The following is a 25,859-nucleotide window of genomic DNA, read 5'->3' on the forward strand; positions in this document are numbered from 1 at the left end:
AAAGTTCTATTTGAAGTTTCATTGCTAATCACACTTTGTGGAACCGGGAAGGAAAAGTACAAAACAACACATGCACATGAGGAGAAGTTACCTCAGAGCCAGGGAAGCTTAAGCCTCAGGGCTCCTTGCTGGAACTTGGCCCTTTTGTGACCCAGGGAAGGACCTTAGCAATTTTGAAATTTATGTCTGAATAAGTATATTTCCTGAAGAAGTCACTGAACTGTATACACTTCAGGCCCCACAATATGAGGATTTACCGTTGAATGCAGCAAAGTCATTGAATTTATTAATTTGTGTAGCTACTTGCCTTGACATCCTTGCGAGACGGCACCCTAAACCTTCAATGGCCACATACTATTCTGTTTAGCTCCCTAAGATGCAGTTCATGAAACCCTGCCACTCTCCTTGTTCCTTATACAGTCTTCACAGGTCATTTCCCCAGTCTTTCCAGCATTATAGGCCTAGGGATACAATTAGGGCAAAACAGTAAAGGAGAATAAGTAGGTGATTCAATTTCCTCTACTCTAAAAGGGGAATCAAGTTAATGTGGGAAGCTGATACCTCTTGGTCTTAGTTCCATGTTGGAAACAATAGCTGAGGAAAATCATTAGGAGATTTTGTGTACATAAGAATCATCTAGAAAGCCTGCTGTAAATGTGGATTCCAGGGACCAACTCCATAAGGGTTACATCCTGACCCAAGGATAACAATTTAAAAACCACTTCCTTAATGCAAAAATTCTTAATCTTCCAGGTATCCCATCCCTTGAAGGATCTTTCCATATTCATCTATTTTAAGTTTTAATATAGGGATTGTATTAGTTTATTAAGGCTGTGGCATAACAAAATACCATGGACTGGGTGGCATAAACAACAGAAATTTGTTTTATCATAGCTCTGGAGGCTGGAAGTCCAAGATCAAGGTGTTGGCAAGATTGGTTCTGTCTGAGGCCTCTCTCCTTGGCTTGTAGATGGCTACCTTCTTGCTGTGACTCACACATCCATGATGTGTCTTTGTGTGACCAAATTTCCTCTTTTTACAAGGATACCATCCAGATTGGGTTAGGGCCCACCCTAATGGCCTCATTTTAACTTCATCATCTCTTTAAAGGTCTTATTTCCAAATACAGTCATACTTGAGGTACTGGGGGTTAGGGCTTAAACATATGAATTTTGGGCGACATTCAGTCGATAATAGAGATTGTTCTATGGATCCGACAGTTAGGATCCCTAGCTGAGATATTCCTTCACAGAAAATCGGAGAATGGAGATGATGTAGCTGAGAGAAAAAGAGGACAGCCATATGGTGAACATCACAGTTAGTGGGGGAAAGACCATCCGCGCAGAGAGAGAGGAAAAACCACTGAATTTGGAAGGAGGAGGTCATATATGGTCTTAGAGACCTGTGTGTATGTACGTGTGAGTGTGTATATAATATAAATACTATATATCTGTTACATATATAAAGATATATGTCTTTTAAGAACTATTGAGAAAACATACTTAAAAAGGATAGTAAAAAGGAAAGACTATGTGCTTTTGCTCCCTCTCGCAACTACTAAAATGATAGTAAAGGACATAATCCAAAAAGGACAAGACAGAACTTGAGTGGAGAAGCCAAAGAAATGTCAGCAACATTTTGGAAGTTCTATGACATATGGAAAAGTGTTGAATGGCTTTGCACACTAGAAAAACTGAAATCTAAATGCTTACAAGGTGAAAGAAGCCAATAAGCAAGCTGATTCATGAAAAAGAACTTTAGAAATTCTCAGGAATTGGAAGTCTACTGTCCCTTGCAGAATAGGAATTGGATAGGTGTCAGTGAAATCAGGAGAAATGGTCCAAAGTTTGTACAATAAACAGGCCAGAAAGTTGAGGGAAAGAGAATCAAGAAGAAAATGGAAAGAAGAAAAAACATTTAAAAATATTTTCCAGAGCTGAAGGCCCTGAGGTCTCCTGTAGAAGGCCCAATGTGGATGAAACCATATCAACTCTAAGAGAAATTTGAGAAAAAATTTAAAACACAGAGTTACTTGGGGTTAAGATTAGGGGGATATGGTGGCAGGAAACAGGTTATGTATAAAACTTTGAAATTAGAAAGGCATCAACTTCTCAATAGCTGTACTGAAAATCTTTTTTTTTTTTTTTAAAGATTTTATTTATTTATTTGACAGAGAGAGAGACAGCGAGAGCAGGAACACAAGCAGGGGGAGTGGGAGAGGGAGAAGCAGGCTTCCTGCCGAGCAGGGAGCCCGATGTGGGACTCGATCCCAGGACCCTGGGATCATAACCTGAGCCGAAGGCAGACGCTTAATGACTGAGCCACCCAGGCGCCCGTGTACTGAAAATCTTTAAGCAATGGAGCAATATCCTCAAAATTCTGAAGCAAATGATTTTCATTCCAGAATTTTATACTCATCTATCAATTATTATGTGAAGTCTGAATATTATTATTTTCAAACAAAAAAACTCAAAATTTTACTTTGGATCCTTCTTCAAGAAGCTACCAGAAGGCACATTCCACTAAAAGGTCATATAAACTCATCAAGAAAACTCTACAAGTGCGAGGTAGAGAGGATGCTCAAAGATAATGGTGAAATTCAACTCTAGGATGGTAAGAGAACCAGAGAGGTTATCTTTAATTTAAAACCAAAAACTTGGAACTGATGGAAACTGAGAAAAGGAGAGGAAGCTGGGTAGAGAGTTTGGTGTTTGGTGAAAAATGAGAGCAGGTAATATAAAAAATCTAAGCAAATAGAAAAAAAGAAGGGGATAATATTTAATCCCAGAGGGGGCAAAAAAAGAAGTGTGATCTATTTCCCTTATTACACTAATGTGAATGGTTGTTACTTAAATAAAAATTGTGCTATAGCTAAATTGAGAAGATGAAGGGACAGATAAGTGGGGGCTTCTCATGTACTACAGAGATATTTTAGCTCTGGTACTGCAAGAAAAGAATGCTAAAATCCTCATCTTCCTTAATAGAAAGTCAACAGATAATGTCTAACATCAATGGTATCAAGAAAAAATAGTATACAAATGTTATTTAGAAAAATGGAGGTAAGAATCAGAAGAGTAACAAAAGAGTTGAAATAATTTTCTCTAGGGATGAGGAACTGGCAGAGATGAAAGGATGCTGGTTTTCATCATAAATTTTTTTAAGTGACCTTAAAAAAATATGGACATTGATCATTCTGACAAACATAAAAATAAATGTGTATCATAAAGAAAATGTATTATGTAATACATACATTTATGCCAAAAAGATACTATCATCTAAGTATTTCTGCATGTTTTAAGGTTGACTTGGGTCTGAAAAAAATGTAGCTCAACTCAACTCTGTATAAGCAGAGACTCTAAGTTCTATCTTTCTCATCACAGTCAACCTTTGCTTGAAAATGTTGGGCACTTGCCTATTTTAATATACTTTAATCCACCACTATTTAAGGAGCATCCACCTGAATTAATGATATTACCAAGAGAACATTAGCTATAGCAAGGTACACATCCATACTGCTTTAGGCTGGGGTTTTTGTAGAAATAATGCCTAGAGGGATTGCTGGTAAAACATGTTCCAAACCCAGGTCTCAGGACAGTGGGTGTGGTGACAAGGGCCACCGCGCAAAGAGGAATGTCAGACACACCAATCCAAAGTCTTCTAGAAATACAGAGATCAATGGTATGCTAGAAAAGTTCATTCTTGATACTTTATAACCTTTTTTTATAAGGATTTCATTTTTCATGAAATGTTTTATTTCTCCCAATAAAATAATCACTCAGAATTTTCTGAGTGATTATTTTATTGGAAGCCAACAATCAAAAACTAATTCAAGTAACACCATGCAAGAAGTTATCTCCCTCATCCCTTTTTCTTTCCCTCCTGACACACAGTTTGGTGTTTCCATACCTCTCGATAGCCACTGCTGATTTGTTCCAAGCTGAGAGAATACACAAGATCCTTGCCTCCCACAAAGAGTCTTTCCTGATATTCATCCAGCAGCATTGCATGGAGATCAAGAAACCCAAAAGGGCTATGAAAGACTGATGTTCGATTTAGGTCCAAGAGTTCTGAAATGCAAAAGAAAATGTTTGCTAAACAAAAGACAAAATACAAATACCTTTATAACACCTTTATCATGGCTCAATTAACTACAGGATTCCAATAGGTATGACGACATTCATTTTATCACAAATACAAAGCCTTTAGAATTTATTACTCAAAAGATTAAAAATATGCAGTGCATTAACAATAGTGTATTGCGTATTTGAAAGATGCTAAGAGAGTAGATCTTGAAAGTTCTCATCACAAGAACAAAAATTCTGTGTGATAAAATGGATGTTAACTCAATTTACTGTAGTAGTCTATTTCAAGATATGTACGTATATCATGTACATTTTAAATTTATTCAGTGCTCCATATTGATATGTCTGTTTCTTGATAAAACTAGAAAAACTAAAAAATTGTTTAACAAGCAAAAAAGTGTAACTGGGAATAAGTTTTAATGTGCACAAACTAAAATCTTTGTAAGTTTGTGAATCTAAAAACTTCAATATGTAAGGTAAATATCCTATTTTTTTAAAAGATTTTATTTATTTATTTGTCAGTGAGAGAGAGAGAGCACAAGCAGGGGGAATGGCAGGCAGAGGAAGAGGCAGGGTTCCTGCTGAGCAAGGAGCCCGATGCTGGACTCCATCCCAGGGCCCTGGGATCATGACCTGAGCCAAAGGCAGACACTCAACTAACTGAGCCATCCAGGCATCCCAATATCCTATGTTTTTAAATACAGAAAGAATTAACCTTCATGATCTTCATGTAAAGTGTTATGTGGAAAAGTCATTTTACTGTGAATTTTATATTTACTTCTCTGTATTCAACAAAAATTCCAACTCTAGAAAAAATATTCCAAAAGTGTGTCCATTTAATTCCACATGAACACCAACTCACACAAAAAAATATCTCCACTTAATATTGGTTTTGAAAGTCACGTCCCAAATCAAAGCGTCCATGTCTGGAAACTCTCAGGTTGTTAATACAAAGAGGTAACGCATGATAGCATTCAGTTCAGCAGGGACAACTGATAAAGCTGGTGGGGATCTCTAAGAGATTTCAGTTGATTTTTGGTTCGTGTTTATATATTCGTGCCCACAGCAGAAATCACAAATGATTTGTTTCAACTAACATACATTTAAGCTTAGAAAGTCACAATCTGACACACCTCTCACGTGTATTTGTTTGTTTGTTTGTTGAAGGTATTTAACTGCATATGGCAGTTCAGGACTTAAGCTTGGTAAGTGATGTATGAGAGCCTTAGATGATGGTAATACTGCCCCTAAGACTAGACCCTGCAAGCCGAAAAAGTCCCGAAGAGGCCCCTTTAGGAAACACTGACAAGTTCGAAGACAGCTTCATCTTCCGAAAGTCAAAGCCTAATGCATCTGACAGAGAACAGGAAACACTGGTGACCAGACACTAAAATCCAGAGAGCAGGACAAAATGTGACCAATCTGTAGAGCATTAAGCTCACTCTGCTCCTGAGAACAGAGAGATGAAGGACCTTTTCTCGCTCTGTTAAAAATGTATCTGGGGTGCCTTGGTGGCTCAGTCGGTTAAGCAGCTGCCTTCAGCTCAGATTATGATTTCAGGGTCCTGGGATGGAGCCCTGTGTCCACTGAACCCTGTGTCAGGCTCCCTGCTTGGCGGGGAGTCTGCTTCTCTCTCTGCCCCTTCCCCTGCTCATGGTTGCTCTCTCTCTCTCAAATAAATGAAATCTTTAAAAAAATGTATTCATGGTCTATATCTCTACTCTGAAACTGTAGATGTCCAAAATTCTGTGGAGTAGGGCTAAGTTTAAACCCTTAGTTTAATACACCTGAAATTAATGTAACATTGGGTGTCAACTATACTCAAATAAAAAAATTAAAACCCTTTAGTTTAAAATACGAAATATTGCTAAAATCAAAGTATCTCTTATAAAGGTAAAACTAATGATACTGAGTCATTAGACTCTTCACCTAAAGAATCTGAAAACAAGTTTTGAGGGAGGGATGAAAGAATAATGTGTTTTATTTGGGGAGAAGGAAAGAGGAATGATCAGGGGTTCTGAATCCTGGAAGACAAATTTTTCCCATTTAGCAATTTTGTCAAGGTAAAATCATGTCACTTTTCCTTCCTTCCTAGGCATCCACTAAGAGCAAGAGATGTACATTTTAGGGATTTGATACCATAACAAAAATATGGATCAACACTGTCTATTGCCATTACACCTTGCCTTTACATATGATCACTTATAGTTTTATATCAGGGCTGTTAAATGGACTCTTTTCCAGAAAATGTTCCCCAGTTATTCCAATAGGTTGCTAAAACTCTCCAAGTTTTATGCACAGTGAAATCATTATCTGAAAGGATGCAATTAAAAAAGAATGGTTACACATTATCTAGAATTAACAGGCCTCTAAACCAAACACAGTAAGGTGCAGAGGTTGGGTGATTAAGTTTGCTGGAAAATGACAAAGTGATGAAAGGAATAAAATACGAGAGTATACCCTGAAGTGTTGCCACAGTGGAATGGTCTGTGCCCATATTAAAAAGTCTGAATTCAAAAAAGGCACTCCAGGAATCTGTTCCATCTAGAGATCACCTTACTTATTTCCCAATGAGGTCATTGGGACCTCATTACCCCTGTATACATTATAGAGAGATAGACATTAACAGTTACTTGTTTGTTTTTATGACTTGTCAATTTCTGCTACGCTTACTATAATTCTAATAGTCTATAGGTGGTAGTTCCTATTTGTCTGTAATAATAGAGACTGATTACTGATGCATCAAGCTTATTTTATTCTGGTGTATCACCTTTTATTCTGACCCATCTGCCCATTTTGGTAGCCAGGTCTATCCCATGAGATCACAAAAATACACTCATGCATCTATGGAAAAAGAGTTTGGAAAATGCAGAGAGAAAAAACTGAAAGTGCGTCCAACAAATGCAAATTTTTTAAAATGTTCATTTCTTATGGCCTTTACATTTATCTTTTTTTCCTCCCCACAACAGTGAACAACCACAGAGTAACCGTTTAAATTGCCACTGTCCTGGGGCACCTGGGTAACTCAGTCGGTTAAGCGCCCCACTACTGATTTATTGAGATCAAGCCCCGCCTTGGGCTCCACACTCAGTGTGGAGTCTGCTCGTCCCTCTCCCACCCCCTCTAACCCTTCCACTGCACTGTCTCTCTCTCTCTCTCCCTGTCTCTCTCTAAATTAAATAAATAAAACCTTTTAAAAAATAAAATAAATCACCACTGTCCTTTATTTTAGTGATAAACTCAGGTGCCCAGAAATTAAAATAACCACCCTATAGACATACATAATTACGATGAAAAATCACTCAAATTACCAAAAAAACATGAGAATTAAAGTACAGCAGGTATGTATGTCATAACAAAAAGTCCTGTAGACTGAGAATCTGAAGAGCCACATGCAAGTCTTGGCTTTGCCATTAATTACCTGTGTCACCTTGAACAACCATCTAGCCTCTTGGTTACACCAACTAACATTTCTATTGATGGTTTCCTTACATGTTAATCACCATTGCACATTCAAAAATCTTGTCATTGACTAAACTGCATTTCTAAAGTGGAGGTCATAAAAACATTGTAAAAAAACACACAGATATTTTAGAGTCTTCCAAAGCACAGCATAAAACCTGTGTTTTGGAAGTTTAACCAATGGAAGGACTATAATGAACAAGTGTAAATATCACATGTGCCATATTCAAGCTTGCCTAAAGGGAAGCAGTCAAATTATTTATGACTTTTCATATATTTAAATGATTATAGGGTCTAAGAATACTTTAAGTTATAAGGAACTTTGGATCTTATTTTATCTATGTTGCCTATTTTATTTATGCTGCCAAGATATGTTTGGATACATTAAGTTGAATATCATAGACATGCCTTAGGCAGTAAGTCAATAAATTTCATTTCACTTATGAAGACACCTCCTAGAATAATTCCTAAAGTCACTTTACGTTTACAAACTTGTAAGACCCAATGAATAGACTACAGTTTTCTTTAAACATTTTCACAAAATGAGAGAAGATTATTGAGTTGCTTCTGCAACTTTCCACTTTGACCATCACCATACAACACAATAGTGCCAAAAATAGATTCCTAAGAAGTCTGGGCTTGTAGCTAGATATATTATTTCAGAATCATGATACTGACCAAAATGTATCAAAGTGATGGTTTATATTTTTCTTGTCAATTTCCGCAGGCATAAATCCTGATTGTGATCCTTAATTTTCTCTAAGACCAAAACTGTCTTCTTAACTGTCTGTGATTCTCCAACATCCTTGACTTTAAGTCAAGAAAGATTAAAAGTATCCATTATGAGTAAATTCTATAATAGAAACATTTTTTAAAGGCTATACATAGTAATACTTCAATACTAACTCCAATTTCCTACTCTTATTTAACTTTCCTCTTCCCAGAACGGATCCGAGATGACTTATACAAATACCTTCAATTGAACGAACAAATACAATGCTAGGGTTATCAAGATGATAAAGGGAAAAATAAGGAAAATCAGATAAGACTGGAATTAATTTTATTAGCTGAAAGTCACTCTTTAATATCCTTATGTATTATTGAAGTGAATACCAAAATTGACCCCAGACTTCCTAAAATTCAAAGTAAAAGTCACTATAACACAATAGAAAAACTGTGTCAGTTGCTTAGGAACATTGCTTGTTGTGATGGCTAATTTTACAGATCAATTTGACTAGATCAGGATTGCTTAAATATTTGGCTAAACATTATTTCTGGGTATATCTGTTAAGGTGTTTCTGGATGAGATTAGCATTTAATTGATGCACCAACTAAAGCATCACGGGAGGCTCTGAGTAGAACAAAAAGTGGAGGAAGGAAAAACTCACTCCTTTTTTTCCCCCTGCCTCTCTGATTGAGCTGGTTTCAACTGCCCTCAGACTGAGACTTACCTCATCATCTCCACCGGTTCTTAGACCTTCAGACTCCGACTGAACTAAACTACCAGCTTTCCTGTCCCTCTGTCTTGCAGACAGAAGACTGCGGGACTTCTTAGCTCCTGTAATTTCGTAAGCTAATACCTCATTTTATACATATCTCTTACCGGTTCTGTTTCTTTGGAGAACCCTGACTAATACACCTGGTATTAAGGACTAAGAGAAACTTCTCCCGAGGTCCTCTTAATGGCTGAACAATACTATGATGGACACCCAACCTCACTAAAAAAAAAAAATAAGTTATCAAGAGCCACACCTCTGCTTGTAATTACATGCCTCAGGGCAAGCCACGTGAATTCATATCAGAGTGCAACCTACTGAAAGTGACTTTATGGTTATGGGTGGCCATGTTAGTATAGATATTAATGATTTCAATGAATAGAGATTAAATCAGGGTAATATAGGTCCAAGGATGGAAAAACCAAGCCTCATATTAACTGGAAAACTAAAAGGAGCACAAGGTAGTTTCTTTATTGAGAAACGGTGTATCTTTGCTTCTTGATTTTCTTAATGACACTGCTTCACTGTACTGATCCTAAAGGATTTATTCATTGGTTTGCTCATGCTAAATAGATGTACATTAGCTCCCAATTATCTGACCATCCAGCTCCAACCCCACCAAAATACAACAATAATTTTTGCATCTTTGAATTCAAATTCCCAAGGAAAAGAATGTAATTGACTTAGCCAGTGTTCACAATTCATAAACCGCTGGCTTTCTGAAGACTGGCTGCTTTGAGATCAATTAACCATCCATGGTTAAATGAAGAAGCCATGCGGTAAACAGTGTGGTCCCTATAATTATGGGGGGTCAGAGCTGTCACCATTAAGTACATGTATCAATCCCATAGACAAACCTATCTGTCTATATTTATGAATAAATGTACAGTAACAAATTCATTACAATTTGTATTTCCAGTAGACTGAATGAGTTGACCTGTGGCTTACAGACATTCAGTATAATCTCGCCAAGTTTTGAAGAACACCTTCAAATATGAAAATCTGGGTTTTTATTCTCTGATCTTGAGCCATCCTTCCTAATAATAAGTGAATTGTTAAAATCCCTCACTCAAGTGGAGAATAAACCTTACTGTCTGCACCGAGAATATTACTTTCATTTTTGTTCTCTTTTGGGAAACATTCATCTATCTCATCCATCTGAAATTTCTAGGAATTAAAATAGGCTTTATTTGTAAAAAGAGCACTATCAAAATAAAAGCAATTAATAAGACAAGAGCAGTAAAGTTTGATAAACTATGGAATTCCAAAATTTAAAGAAAGAAACAGAAACAATTATTAGGGAAAAAGCTGGGGGAAGTATTTAATTAGAGCATAGATATAAAAACAAATTATTGATAATTCAGTATGCTGAAAAAGAAAGAAAGAAGAAAGAACTATCACCTCTGTTCTGAAAACAGACATGTCATAATAGATGACAGGCAAAAACAAATTCACATAAAAAGAATTCAACTTCATTAAATATATAAAGAAATGTGAAAATATCATTTTAAAGGGTATTTTTAAAAAATTACAATAACCAGGAAAAATGAGGTTCAGTGTATTGCTATTAGGACTCTTTCAGAGGCCAATGTAACACTTCTGTATTACCAAAATTTTTCCCAGTGAACATGTATTACTTTATTTAAAACAAATTACATCCTAAACAAAAGGGAGAGGGGGGAAAAATGACTCCTCCTTTTATGCAACCAAATTTCCTCATATTTCCCAATACTGTTCCTCTCAGCCCTGACTCTCGAGGGGAGTAATAACTGTTAATATTTATTGAGTAGTTATATGTCACATACTAAGGGCTTGGCATTTATTATCTCATGTGGCACTTCCATGAAGTAGGTAGGACCTACAACTATCCCCATCTTCTCAATGTAGAAAGAGGTTTTATGAGATTTGGTGCACAGTTAGGGTTATTTGCTCATTGTTAGTGCCAAAATTTACACAAGAGAAGTTGAATGAAGAGCTTTGCCATGAAGAATGCATGTGAGATGGGGTGTCTATCACCACTATGAACTCACACAGCTTAGTCATCCCCCGTTCTCGTCTCCAGAGTCAAGGAGCAAAAAAAAAGACTAACTTATTAAAAGCTTGTTCCTTACTAACAAGGACTCCATAACCTATTATAGGTAAAACTCCTTACAGAAACAACTAAGAAAAATCTAGTCTATCAAGGGATTACAATGTATCTGAAGTTGAAAGTATTTTTGTAGAGCCTGATATAAATAAGATAAAATGGAAGGTTGTCCCAACATTGAATAGTTGGTATTAAGTAAAAATAACTCAATAGCAGCAACATCAACAGGAAAATTCAGATTAATATCAATTTTAATTTCCTTTCATTTGTATTTTATCAACTATCTCAAATGACTACAGAAGTTTTCATGTTGTTGACTTGTCAACTGGTGATGTTTTCCACATTGTACATCTTTTTTGAGAAAATGAAAATGTTTTTACTTAATTTACTACAGAGTTCCAATTTCCATGTACTGGAAATTTAAAGGTATAGACTAAATGCAAAAGAAACTCAAGCAAGAAGCTTCCCTCCCATGAGACTTTTTCCTCTTCTTAGCTTTCAAGCCAGCACTTTAAGTCATATTAGTGATTTTAGCTCCAAATTACAGCCCATGGACTTGGCATATTTACCAAGCAATGGCTAACTTCTTTATCCGTCTGCACTGCTTCAAGCTGCCTAGATGAAAGAATCAGAAAACACACAGGAAGAGGGAGACAAAAGAAACTCTAATCTCAGGTAATCTCCAGAAAACACAGTGCAAATAATGGACAGCGCTGACTCGGGTAAAAGGAGAGAGCTCATCTTGAGTTCTTCCTACTCCAAAAATAACATGAATTACTTGGGGGAGGGGCTGGACAAAAACAAGACTAAACTGAGATGCACCAACTCAGAGTTCATCCGGAAATTTTCTCAAGAGGGAACTAATTATTATTGCTAAGCTGCATGCTAATTATCAGCTGTCAATGAAGATATACACAAAGGATTTAGTCATTTCCTTTCATGGCCTTCCTTTTTTAACCTGCAAGGGAAATAGTTTTAAAACTCATTGGCACCAATATGTTACAGAGACAGTTCTCTTCACTTTGTCAAAATATATTTAAATTCCACACGCCCATGTGTAAGAAGGGGGAGGAGGGGATACACATTTTTCAGTTCTCAAACAAAAACAGGTTTCCAAGGGAAGAGTGTTTTCTTCTCGAATACACACTTCGTCCACTGTCACCTGCAAAGTAGCGACTTCCTGAGACCCAGGAACTTAAACTTTTCACTATTTCCTGAATCAATCCATGTCTTCAAGTTAATTCAGCAACAAAATATTGAACTGCATACACAGTAAGCACTGTTAATGAAAATGAAATAGAGAAATGAAGTAACCATTAGGAATTTTCTTTGACTTCTTAATGGTCCAAAAAGGAAAAGGTTTCTTACAAAATGCTTTGATGATTTTGACACATCCGATCAATGATGACTAATGGTAATAATATTGAAACAGAGTGGTAAAAAAATAAGCAATTAACTTTTTTTTTTTTTTTTTTTTAAGCACAAACGGGATAGCTCAGTGGTTTGCTATTGCTCTTTCCATCAATGGAGTGGCTGGCCTTCATGCATTCTCTGAACTTTTCGATTCTATCTTAACAAGGCAGAGGTCCACAACAGGCACTACGGTGCGGCAGGTTTTAACTATTAACCACTTCCAAGGAAAGCAAAAAGAGTTGAAATGCACATGTGAATAGTCTAGGCATTAAACAGCCTTTTATTTCCTTGGTCAAGGAAAACAAGATAGTGTCAGAATTTTAAGATTCTTTGTTTTCCTATCTTATATAAATTATTATTTAGCATTATACATGTTATTCTATTTTTTTTTTGTCTTTTAAGCTTTATTTAAGGGCAATCACCTATGATGTAGATTTTAGATCTTATTAAAAGCAGCCATGTCCATGGACTGCACATAGTCCTCAAAGCAGTGGTCCATTCCTCCAGCATATCTGTTCCAACTTTATCATCTTCCACTACACACTGTATTTGAAGTTTTTTAATTCCATATCCCACTGGAACTAGTTTAGAAGAGCCCCAGACCAAGCCGTCTGCCTGAATGCTTTGGACGCACTCCTCTGGTTTTGCCATATCTGTCTCATCGTCCCAAGGTTTCACATCTAGTAATATGGAAGATTGGCAACAAGTGCAGGTTTTTTGGCTTTCTTTGACTCATACTGTGCAAGGCGTTCCTCTCTTAGCCTCTTCGCTTCTTCACTTTCCTCCTCATCAGATCCAAAGAGATCAATGTCATCATCATCTTTATTATCTGTAGCTCCACTTCCTGTGGTGTCTTCCACATTAGCAGGGCCATACTTGCCCAAAGCCTTCTTCACTCCTGGAAGGCTGGCCTTCTCCTTTTAAGACTTGATGTGATTATACCAACAGAGGGCATACACATGTTATTCTAGATTATTGGTGTCTGAAATCTACAAACGCAAGGTCACGAAAGGACAAGGCTACAAAGATTCATTGTCTATCCATGCGCCACACATGTATTTGTGTGCATGTATTTAAATTATTGAACAAAATCATAGAATATAAAGTGCTATTACCTAAAAGTGAATAACTAAACAATTTATTTTTGACTGCCTCCTAAATGTTTAATTAGGATTCCATTTCATCGGAGGCTAAAGCAGCAAGTTCTGTGTGAATGAACTTCCTAAACTGAGCCTGTTTGCCGGGCGTACTCTGAATTGGGACCATGGTATGTCATTTACTCAACATTCCTTTAAGGATGTTGTCAACTAGGGCATGCTATTCTAAATATAATGGGAGGGCTGTCAACGATTTGAAGAGCAATTATATGACCAGATTTATATAAAAAATACCAACTGGTTTTCATGTGCCAGAAGAGGCTAAAAGGTGGATAAAAGGAGGGTTGAAGACTCTTTTTTTTTTTTTATCAGCAGGTGAGGAAAATGGTAGTAGCAAAACAAAGTACCTTGTAAATGCAGAGACCTGAACGACTAAGTGGAAAAAAGCTAGCTATCAAATTTTACACAATAAGGTAAAAATATGTTTTTATGTTTTTTAAATTTAAGTTATTTAAGATTGAGGTAACACACTCACTCAATTTGGTGAAAAATTCAAAATATATATGAAGACATCCACTGTATTAGGCACTCATTGGAGGATTTCAGAGAGATATTAAGGATCAATGTAATTCTGTAAAAATAACACCAATCAGATTTTGGCATCCCTCATTTTATTTCTCTAAAATTATTTTATTTATTTCATTTGAGAGAAAGAGCACAAGCAAGGTGAGGGGAAGAGTGAGAAGCAGGCTCCCTGCTGAGCAAGGAGCCCAATGGGGCTCCACCCCAGGACACTATGATAATGACCTGAGCTGAAGGCAGATACTTAACCAACTGAGCCACCAGGCACCCTCTCTAAAATGATTTTAGAGGTAAGGTTTTCCAAGCTTATGTACTTGATAATAATTAGGCCCATTTACTTCTCTTCTCTTCTCTTCTCCTCTTCTCTGCTCTTCAAGAAAATACATTGGGGCGCCTGGGTGGCTCAGTCAGTTAAGCTTCTGACTCTTGATTTCAGCTCAGGTCATGATCTCAGGGTCATGGCATCAAGCCCCACGCAGGGCTTCATACTCAGCGGGGAGTCTGCTTCTCTCCCTCTCCCCTCCCCTTCCTTGCATGCTCTCTCTAAAGTAAATAAATAAATACATCTTAAAAAAAAAAGAAAATACATTTTATGATTCAAAACCAGAAAGAACATAAAGGTTTATAATAATAAACTCCCTCCCCCTCTATAGTTCTCACTTCTTTGCCCTCAGTGGCTTAACTGTGTCTAGTTTATTGGATATTCTTCCAGAGTTTCTTACGCATATACAAAAAATAAGGTATACGGATCTCTAATACCTTCCCAACTTTGCGCACAGAAAGAACCATAATATAAACCCTGTCATTTATTTTCTTTTGTTCACTTAATACATCTCAGAAATCTTTCTGATCAAAACTTAGAGGGTATAGTTGCATGATATTCTATTTTAGGAATCAGCTATCGGCATGCATTTAAATTCTTTCAAATTTTCCCTATTAAAAACAGTACTATAATGTGTATACATAAATATGTTGATTTGCATATGTGAAAATATATTTTTAAGATACATTTTTAGAAGTTGTATTACTGGGCCAAAAAACCCCATTAATTTGTAATTTTTTTTTTTTTTACAGATATTACCAATTTGCTTCAGTGGGGATTTTATCAGTTTAAGATTCTACTACTATAAGAGTGACTGTTTCCTCACAGCCTTGACAATACTATATTATTAAAGTTTAGGATTTTTTGCTGGTCCGATTGGGGAAATACAAAATAAATTTCCATTTTTTTTATTATGGGTGAAGTAAGGCATCTTTTCACATAGAGTACTCTGTCTTTATTTTTGCCATTTTTCTCTTTACATTGATAGCCTATTTTTCCACAGGATTATAGTTCCTTTGTCAACATCTGAACTTTTCAAACTGTTAAAATTCTATGTGATTGGAAGTTATGGTTGAGAGATGGAAGGTAAACCCTTAAATACAGAGATGTGTGCTTCAACCATGTTAGAAATATATTTTTAATGGGTTATGGTTTTGCTTTAGTAAATAGAGCTAATTCTTGATTGTCTGGGGCAATTAGCCAGCTTGGCTATTAACAGTTCACACACACGCATGTGTGCACGCGCGCGCACGTTAAGAAGCAGAAGTAGCCAGAGAACATCCTCAGTCTCCCAGAGGCTGAATTTGGCTCTCAACAAACTCCCATGCACAAATGTTCGGCTGGGGAATTATGTGGGAAGAGGCAATGAGTAGCTTTGCCTACAGTGGAAGTGACTTAGTTGCCATGGTGACAATGGTTTTACAACCAGAGGCCTTGGTGAGATGCTTCCTTTCCTGGGACACTGCTATTGATCCAAACTCTTCCATCCTCTCATCCATCCTCCCTGCCTTCAGGGCCATGTTTTCCATCTGGCCACTTTAGACTCCAACCCCCTTAGACTTCCTCTAGACTTTGCTACAGTTCCATTTCTGAAGCTCCCTACGGAATCCATTTTTACTCACTTGGTTTAAACAATTATTTTCTGTCATCTGTGATTTCCCCAATATACTGCCCTTCCTCATACAGATTAACTAGGAGTTCTATTAAGGGCCACGATATAATATTTTCTTAGTCATTAAATCACTAGAATGAAATCTAGGAAATGTGCTTAATATATAATTTACCAAGGCCACTGCTGTGGACTCAAGTTTTATTTATGGCCAGGCTTTTACTGAACACTAGCCAATGAGAAAGGTTCTTTCACATGAGGGGAAAAATGATTCACCCAAAACTGACCTTTAAGCCACCTCTGAATTTGACTCTGCGGGGACTTCTGGACACTTGCTATGAGAAATCCAGAATTCCAAGCAACAGATATTTTAGAAAATATGTGAAATATTCAGTCAAAGCAGAAGTTAGGGAAGCCAAGAATATATGTGAAATACTATCATGTTTTCTGTACTATTAGTCATTGAAAACATATGTTGGGGGTGGGGGACGTTTCTACAAGTCCTACAAAATGCTCTTGGTAGTCTAACAGTATGCTACAGGCCTGATAACTGTGTGAACATTTTTCCTTCAAAACATTTTCATATGGTCTATGACACTGTCTGTGGTAACAAGGCTTTGATTTCATTTATTCATGTGTTACTTATTTTTTTAATGTTAGAGATGCCTAAGCGGACTTGTTCACACTCCTATTTTAAAAGCTGATTTTTCTGGATGATGACATTTCACAATGGCTTGGCTCTTGTTTAATATTTAAAGCTTAAAGAATAATAAAATACAATTCTATTATAAATTTACATCATATTCTGTCAGAATTAGGTTTAAGATAAACAAATGATAGTATTTGGTAATCCATTCCTTCTAACACATGTTTAAACAATCTTGACTTCTGATACTATACCCCCACCAAAAACATGCATTCTGTAAGATGCTTTCTGATTTTTCAAGTTGGCTAATATGTACACAAATGTAATTAGAGTAATTAGCTATTAAATTATAAATATATTTCAATATTAACTCAGAAATGTTTTATGCTATAAAACTAATGTATCCTCAACAATCTGTATGTTTAACTGAATTTAAGGCATGCTAAGAAGTTAAAAAGGTCTATTTTTTCATTTTGTATTTGATTTTAGTGTTATGAGTAATATAACTTGCTAATACATAGTATATTTTTTCTTTGTTTTTCAGTTTTACTGGGACATAACATTACTTTAAGATATACAACATAATGATTTGATCTACATATAATATATACTATGAAATGATAACCACAGTAAATTAATATCTATCATCACTTCACATAATTACAATTTTTTTCTTATGGTAAGAACTTTTATGATCTACACTTAGCAGTTTTCAAATACACAATACAGTGTGGTTAACTACAGTCACCATGCTGTACATTACATCCCTATGACTTATTTATTTTATAACTGGAAATCTGTGCCTTTTGAACACCTTCATTCATTTCCCTCACCTCTACATTTTTATATTTTTGTTAAAATTTTGTATCTTCCTCTAACAATTTTATTGATCTTTGGTCTTTCACATAAAATATTTTATCTAGTAAATAACCATTACATAACAAAAACAAGCAAATTAACTAAAATCTGCATTATATTTTTACTTTGTCACATACTGGTTCAAATATTTGATAAAGTTCTTCAGAGTGAGGTGACTCAGTTTTTTATCCCCAAATCCCCTACTCGTTCAGCCAAGTGTCTACTTGCTATCTTCTCCTAAAGTCTAACAAATAGACTTCTCCAATGTAGCAAATGAAGAATAAACACTTGATTCCCACATATAAACAAATTCCTCTTTCAGTCTTCCACTCTCAGGAAATGGCTCTTTTAATCTTGTGAAATATTTGGTTTCACAAGAGATTCTTCTTGTGATTCTTCTTGCTCTGAATGCCACACTATCTATCCTCAACATCTACACTACAACTTCTAGGCTGGACCAGTGAAAGAACCTCCTACTTTCCTGCTTCTACCCTCCCCGACGCCCCCTCCTACTGTTTACCCTGCAGTGACCAGTGACTCATTCCAAATAGTGAGTCATGATGTTCCTTCCTCTGCATAAAACTCTCCAACTGTTTCCCAATATCCTTAGATTAAAATCTTAGTTCAAAGTCTACCATGATCTGACCTGTCAGTCGTCCACCTCACCCTGGATGTTGCTCCACTTTCTCCCCTGCTCAGGGAGCTGCAGGGCACAGGCTTGAGACCTTTGCCCTGACTCTTCCCTCTGCCTGATGTGTGCGCCTCCTTCCGACCTCCCATAGAGCTGGCTCCTTCCTCTGTGAAGTCTTCCCAGTCTAAGGAACCGAAAGTTCCCACCTAGGCACTGGCTGTTGCATCTTTCTTTGGGTCGATATTACTTGGTTTTGTTTTTTGTTTCTTTTTTCCTTATTTATGTATCTTCTTCCTCCTCTGACAAGAAACCAATTCCATCAGTGGAGTGACTTTTTCCATCTTGGTCACTGTGATATCCCCAGAACCTAGACCAGCGCTAGCCGTTTGTTTAGTAGGCCCTGGATAAAGATGTGTGAAATGAAAAGAATTTCTCTGAATCTCAACTCTTCATGTATGAAAGGGTGATAACAATAACTAATTAGTAGGGTTGCCGTAAGAAATCAAATGATTCATAATGGATGGCCAATACGTATGGATTTCCTTCTCCTTTCTTTGATGTTGATAAATTATTGGGCATTTAATGAAAATTTCCCCTGTAAAAATAGGCCTTTCTTAATTACCTTCTGCCAAGTGGACATAGTTACTCTCTAGGCTTATTATACAGGCTTAGAGTGAAATAGGAAATTTTGCAAGTACATGATTACTATGATCAGGGTCAACAGCTAGTCTGTATTTTAAGTTAAAACCTTGCTTTGCTACCAACAGTAGGCTGGAGTAATTTTCTGTTCCTCCTTTCAGTCCACATGTACCTCAGCTGGCAAGAGAAAATTTATCTTTTAAATCTGCTTTATCATTTATTAGCTCAATCTAAAATATACAAAACCATCTCTACCCTTGAAATTTAAAGTACCAGAAGAGCAGGTACAAATTCTTCCAACATTTTTGCTATTACGATTAAACCTTGAATTTTTATGAGTTTTCCAGTATTTAATTTGGTAGGTTTTTGTTTGTTTGTTTGTTTAAGAACAGAGCTGTCAATTCCTAGACAGGTGCGTGGTTTGACTTGGTGTTAAAACAGCACAGCTGAACAGCCTCTGCATTCTCACTTCCTGACCTCTAATAAAGATCTCCAGTCTCATCTTTATAAAAATAAAGCCTCCTCTCAAGCCATATAATTTAATCCTAAAAAACACCCTTTCCAAAAAAATGACTTCCAGACATCCCATCTGACCATCTAACACAACAAACATTTGTGCCTTTAAAAAATCTGTGCTTTTCAGTCTCACATATTACCATAAAGTAAGGACTACTCTGTTACTTGGATACTTTTTCTATTAACATCACATTTCCTCAGGGTTTCAATTCTTACAGAATAATAACTGAATTTCAAATCCAGGCAGAATAAAGGGCAATTTTGTAATCTTTTGACATCCCATTAATTAAATGGGAATTGAATCTACTCATTCACATTATAAGACAAAGAAAACCACACCAATAATACTGTTGGTAGATGTGTATCTGGATACAGAGATGAGGCTATGTGTTATTTGCCATCATCTGATAGCTATGGAAATGCTAGACAACCACTAAAAGCTCATTTGCTCTGAAATTACATGCCTCAATTGCTCTAGCTGCTGCCATGTGAATCGGATGCCTCTTCATAGGTAATCGGCCCCCCCGGGGAGATGTGTTCTCTTCAGATGTGGCTGAGGAACGCCAAGAGGGGAGACAAACCAAAGCTATGTGTACAATTCACTGATGACTTTCTTTCACAAAAAGCTGCCTTAGTGACTAAGCTGCTAACAAACTCTTCTGTTTTCCTTTTCCGGCAATCCTCAATAAGCATAGATTCACTTCCCGTTAGAAACCCCTGTTGTTTATAACCTGTCACAGGGCAACGGTACCTTAAAAGACCACCTGTGTTTTCTTTGAAAACGATGAAGGGGAGAGAACTTGCATTCACAGAAAGGCTCTTGTGTGGTAGGTCCTGCGTGAAATATCCAATTTACATAATTCCATTTGCCCTTCATATCACTCCAGCAATGGATGCATAATGCTCCTCTTTTACAGATCAGGAAAGAGAGGCTCACAGGAAACTTAAAAACTTCCTTGAGTCACAACTCAGTTCAAGGTTGATATCTCTGGATTCCTAATGTTATTTTGCTTATTTTGTTATTTGACCATAAGAGAAGAGTTTGTATAATTACATACTTGCTTCATAAACAGATTAGTCATAGGTTTTCAGTACGGCAAATCTCTTAGGAATGTGTTACAGGTGTTTTCCATATTTCATGCATTTATCAAATAATATTTACCCCTGATAAATGGCCACAGACACCTTCGGAGCGGGCACTTTTTTCAACCTGTGCCTCAGCCTTTTCTCATCATTTGCCTCATGCATCCTAAAGGCTACCTCACGGCAGTCATGTTTCTGTTATGCAATCCAATCAAAACAATCAGAAAAAACACGGGTTGCAGCGGATCAGACAGAGATTCGAAATAAATGAAATAAATGGAAAAAAAAACTATAACCTACTGACTTCAAATAAGAGGAGATAATGTTCTTAAAAATAAAAATTAAATAATAAGCACAGACATCTGTGGTCTGTTCCCAACTTTGCTACTGAATATACCATCTACAGGAGATCTAATTTCCCCATTTGGAGGATGAGAGGAATAGATGAAATCATCACTGAAGTTCCTTCTAGCTTCACAAACCACATCACAACATGAACTATATCGTCTCCAGTGAGGGAAAATATTGAGTAGAGGTGTCCAAAGGATGCTGTCTAGAATTTTTTAATCTGTTAGTTTTACAAACTGTTGAGAACTGCAGCATTAATTTTAGCTACATGGGAAGATAAGAATTAGTGCTGAAGATACAATTTTCTATCAGGTGAACTCTAATGTCAAAAAAAGTCTATCACTATCAGTTTAAAAAACAACAAATGTATTGTTATTGATTAGTTTTCCTGCAATTCTTGATAGGCTTTACATATAAAGGGGAAGATATAAATCAAATATCCTCTAACTTCATCCTGGTATCACATACTATGAAAATGAAAAAAAGTCAATTAGGTCATGCTACAATTAGAACTAGAGATCTGATAATACATTTGTAAATTATAAGGCAATCCCCTAAGCCAAAGCCTTACTACTGAGGAAACAACCTGGCAAAAGTGAATACCCTTTCCACACATGCTGAGAACAAGAGAAAGGATGATATATAAGAAAAAGTCTGGAAAACTTGGAAGACATTTTTATAGGACAAATTAAAATGTCTTTTGTAGAACTCACTAGAGAAACTTCAAAGATAGACGAGCAATTTATTAGTAGAGCAAGTTGGAAGATTAAAACCAAACTTCTGTCATGACATTCTAGATCAGGTCCCTGTTCTATAGTTTATGATAGGACTACCAATCAGCTCCTTTGAGAATCAACTGAATTTCTGAAAATATCTTTCCTGCCAGCTGGAGGCAAGAGTAAAATGCAGCTGAAAAGAGTAACAGATAGCTGCCCTATCCCCAGCCCCCGACTTTATCAGAGTAGATGCCTGTACCCAGGTAACTGGTCATCCATCACCAAGTCAAATATGATTTTACATGTGCTTGGATCCTTCTGGCAAGGTCACTGCCCCTATCTGGGAAAAAAATTCCATATGAAATTGGGAACAGGAGGTCAATTTTCTTTTCCGGCCATGACCAAGAAGAGATAGCTTCTGCCACTGGAAAGGAGCAAATGCATTAACCTCCCTGACCAGCAGACACTCTTGACAGGGATGATGCAATATTTTAGAATGCTCATGGTTGGTGATTGCTAGGATTTATCACCTTCAGAACTGTGCGTGTGAGAGTGTGTGTGTGTGTGTGTGTGTGAGAGAGAGAGAGAGAGAGAGAGAGAGAGAAAGAGAGATTGAGAATGAGAGGACACTTAAAGAATGTTAATGAACAGGGGGATGGCAAGCAGGAGGTGTAAAAGCTTTCACTTCAACATTTCCACTCTGAAACAGGGGAAAGAAAAAAAGAAAAATGGAAATTAAAACTGATGCAAATAATATCAAGAAACGATCATTTTGGCTGTGGTACACATTGCTAAAAATAATGCAGATTAACAGACACGAGACTGAGGTATTTAAAGCCATCAAGTACCAGCCTGTTTTTGGAGAACTTATTGATACCAGCCCTGACAGCCTCCTGATTTCCTACTTAAGGAATAAAAACATGTATTACTATACCTGAATTAGTAAATACTTTCAAAATTGCTAAAATGTTTATGTGGAGAACATTCAAGAATATTCAAAAAAATGAATGAAATGACTGATTGGTAACATTAGTTTCTCTGGCAAGAGCAAGATTACTAACAGAGGTTGTAATTCTTATAAAATCAATTGCTTTATTTAAAATTCTATAGTCATCCCACTCATGTCTTCAATATTCATTGATAAAGCATAGTATATGTGACATCTTATAAGGTAGTTTGTGATAATAAATTATCTAGACTGAAAGTTTTAGAAGGCATTTATTTAGCACACTTCCCTTAGTAAATAAAGGTTTTTATACTATATCGGCAACAAATTACCATGGTCAAAATAATAATTTCTAACACAATATAGACTACCCTACTTCTATGACCAATATGACACCATATTTGGGGGAAAAATACACTATATTTGGAATCAAAAAGACAAAAATTATCATTACTTTTTTTTTGATCAGGTAATGGTGAGTCCTCTGAATTTACTATGAACAGAAGCCTAATGCCTTCCAGAGGGACTAACCTAATAAGCAAGACTGCTTATGTGGTATAATTTGAAGAGGGGTAATGTAGACGGGGCTCTGAGTCCAATTATTTAATCCCCTCCCGGTTTCTCCAGTTATTAAGGTTTTACAACTCTGATATTTCTGGCTTTCAAAAGATCCTATTAAAATTTGGGGACCTCTGGGAGGGATTATACCTTGAACCTTTATCAACGAATAACTGAGCTTTGCCTGAATACTTGAGCTGGGTCTCATGTAAATATAACATTTGATGAGCCTAGAGGAAGGGTGTTTCTCAAGTGGAAATAAAGGATAGTATTAGGTTAGGGGTATGTGGGAGCTTTGAGGGGGGCTGCAGAGGTTAACACCAATACAACATTCATCATGTTGCCCTAACGGGCCAGGTTTCTAGGTCGTGGCACACAGCTTTGCTTTGTTGCCAAAATTCAGAGCCACTGAATTGTTCACTTTTGGCCTAGTTTTCTGGAGGCAATCAGACACACTCCATGACACATGAGGGTATGTCTGAATGGTGTCACAAAAGTCTATGTAATTTGGCCAAGAAGTTACTTTGGCACTGATCAACCTGACAGAAAAGCATTATTTTTATGGTAAATTCAGGGCTCAGTCAGGGAGATTTTATTCATGCTGATTTTGAACCTGTTTTTTCCTAGAATTTTGGTTGCATGTAGAAATCCCCAGGAAGCTTGGGGAAAAAAAAAAAAAAAAAAGCTGATGCCTGGGTCCCTTGCCGAGACAGTTGGGTATATTTTGTCTGCCGCTGGCATTTTAAATTTCCCCAGGAAATTTAAATAGGACACCAAAACTGAGAACCTCTGTTGTAGAATGATTGTGCTGAAGCTCAGCTATTAGAGAAGATTAAAAAACAATATGCAAACAATCAGAGGTGTGCAAGCTTATGGGTCAATTACAAAGAGTTGCCAGAATACCGAACTTACCAAAATGTTCCAGTCATCATCCAATCTTGAGTCAACAACAGCAGGAAAATAAAACTGATCACTGTTTGACATTACAGATGACCAAGAAGGGGTGAGGAAAAAAGCTTACCTGAATATTTTATCAACATATTAATAATGGAAGCAAATGTGGCTGCTCCCAGGTGCTTATGTACACAGTCCATGATGTATCACTAAACTGACATTTAGTGGGATGTCCTTCATCAGCCCCATAAGACGCCTCTTACGTGATGCATCTATTTTGTACAATGTTCAAGAAGCTAATTATATTTAAGATATCACATCTTTTGTGTGATGGCCAACCATGAATACGTGACCTGTAATAAAGTTTATTTTTAAAAGACGGTGCTTCATCATTCAGATTTCTGACAATTAAAAAGGTAATAAACTCAAAAATAAATGTGTTGAGTACTGCAAGTGTGATTTGGAGCAGCTTTCAACTCTCCAAATATCTTAATAAATTCTAAGTGTCTCCTGTCATCTGGAAGGTTTTCAAGGAACTGAGGTAAAAAATCTAGCTGGTCTAAAAGAAATCAGGCCATGTCTAACTCATGCACTTCAAAAATGTGCTGGAACATTGTACACAGTGCTTATCAGTATTAGAGGTGAATCCTTTCTTTGCGTCCAGTTTAAATGTGTTTATTAAATAGTGAGAAACAAAGCGGACATTTTAGGAAACCAAGAAACAAACTTGTCAAAGGGTTCTAATGTCGAGTATAAAACAACATTCATGATTATTCCAGGTGATTGCAATCCTCTGCTCAGTACATGAACATTTTCAAAAGGTCTGAGCAGATCTAGTCCCTACCTACCAGCAGCTGGAATGCTCCTAAGGGGTAAGAATTTGGACCAATGAGATCTCCATGCGTCCAGTGAAGTTAGCGTCAAGGGGAAGGTCCCTCTCTCTTCTCTAATAGCAACATTAAAACAGCAAGAGACCATGGCACGTTCTAGGCGTTGCAGTATATGAAAAGTATGTTCTGAGAAAAGAGCATACAATGTCAGTGTTACCTCAGTACAAGAGATAAAAAAATCACAATTTGCTGATCTCGTTTATGCCCAGAAAATGGGAAAAAAAAGAAAACTGACTGAATTGTCACCTTTCAATTGACTGAAAGGTGAACAGTATAAACTATTTAGGCCCCTAAAGGTAAATATGCCCAGAAATCTCCTAGGATTGACATTTTCATCTATTTGATTCCCATGGTTAGCAGAAGTGGTCATCCAAGTGGCTGATTTATTCTGCTTTCCGAAGTCTATCCTGTTACTACTCCCTTAAAATTGTGCTGGGAGAAAGCAAACACACTTCCCAGAAAGAAAAAGGAAAAAAAAAAAAAAAGGAAGAGTCTTTGCACAGGGTTATATATAATTAGCAGGTATCTCAGGCTGGCAACCCCCAAGAAGCTGTAGGTAGGTACACTATGAAATTACTTAAGGCTGAAACTTTTGATCTGTTTTCATTTATAGGGACTCCCAAACCACAGAACTCTTGAAATACAAGCTATGGATTAGTTGCATTCATTTCACTGTGTCCACAGACATTGGATCAAACAAGGCAGAGGGATGGGCATTGCATTCCAAAAAGGCATTATACGTTATTCGGGTACTCTGTGACTTCTAAAAGAAGGAAACGGGGAAAAATTAATTATATTTTAGAGACAGTTGTATTTAATATTAACTTGAGCTTAACAAGTAGAAACAAAATAGATGCCAGATTTCCTTATAATGGCATATTAACTCTTTTGCAATTATAAAACTGAGTCTTATTAAAAGTAGTATCTGAAATTAGTAATTTATCATCTGAGGTCTGAATATACAAGAGAATGTGCTGAAAAGGAA

The 25,859-nt window shown here is 36.7% G+C and overlaps 1 protein-coding gene and 1 pseudogene across 1 annotated transcript in view; both read right to left on the reverse strand.

Annotated features, from left to right (window-relative positions):
- SEMA3E (semaphorin 3E) overlaps positions 1-25,859 on the reverse strand; it is a 243,878-nt gene that overhangs the window by 102,358 nt on the left and 115,661 nt on the right. Inside the window, exon 2 of the mRNA XM_021689557.2 lies at positions 3,907-4,067. Within this exon, the coding sequence (XP_021545232.2) occupies positions 3,907-4,067 (161 nt within the window). The remainder of the gene's footprint in view (positions 1-3,906; positions 4,068-25,859) is intronic.
- Positions 12,976-13,495, reverse strand: LOC110579873 (annotated as a pseudogene).

Source organism: Neomonachus schauinslandi, chromosome 12, assembly GCF_002201575.2.
Source record: "Neomonachus schauinslandi chromosome 12, ASM220157v2, whole genome shotgun sequence".
Taxonomy (NCBI): Eukaryota; Metazoa; Chordata; class Mammalia; order Carnivora; family Phocidae; genus Neomonachus; species Neomonachus schauinslandi.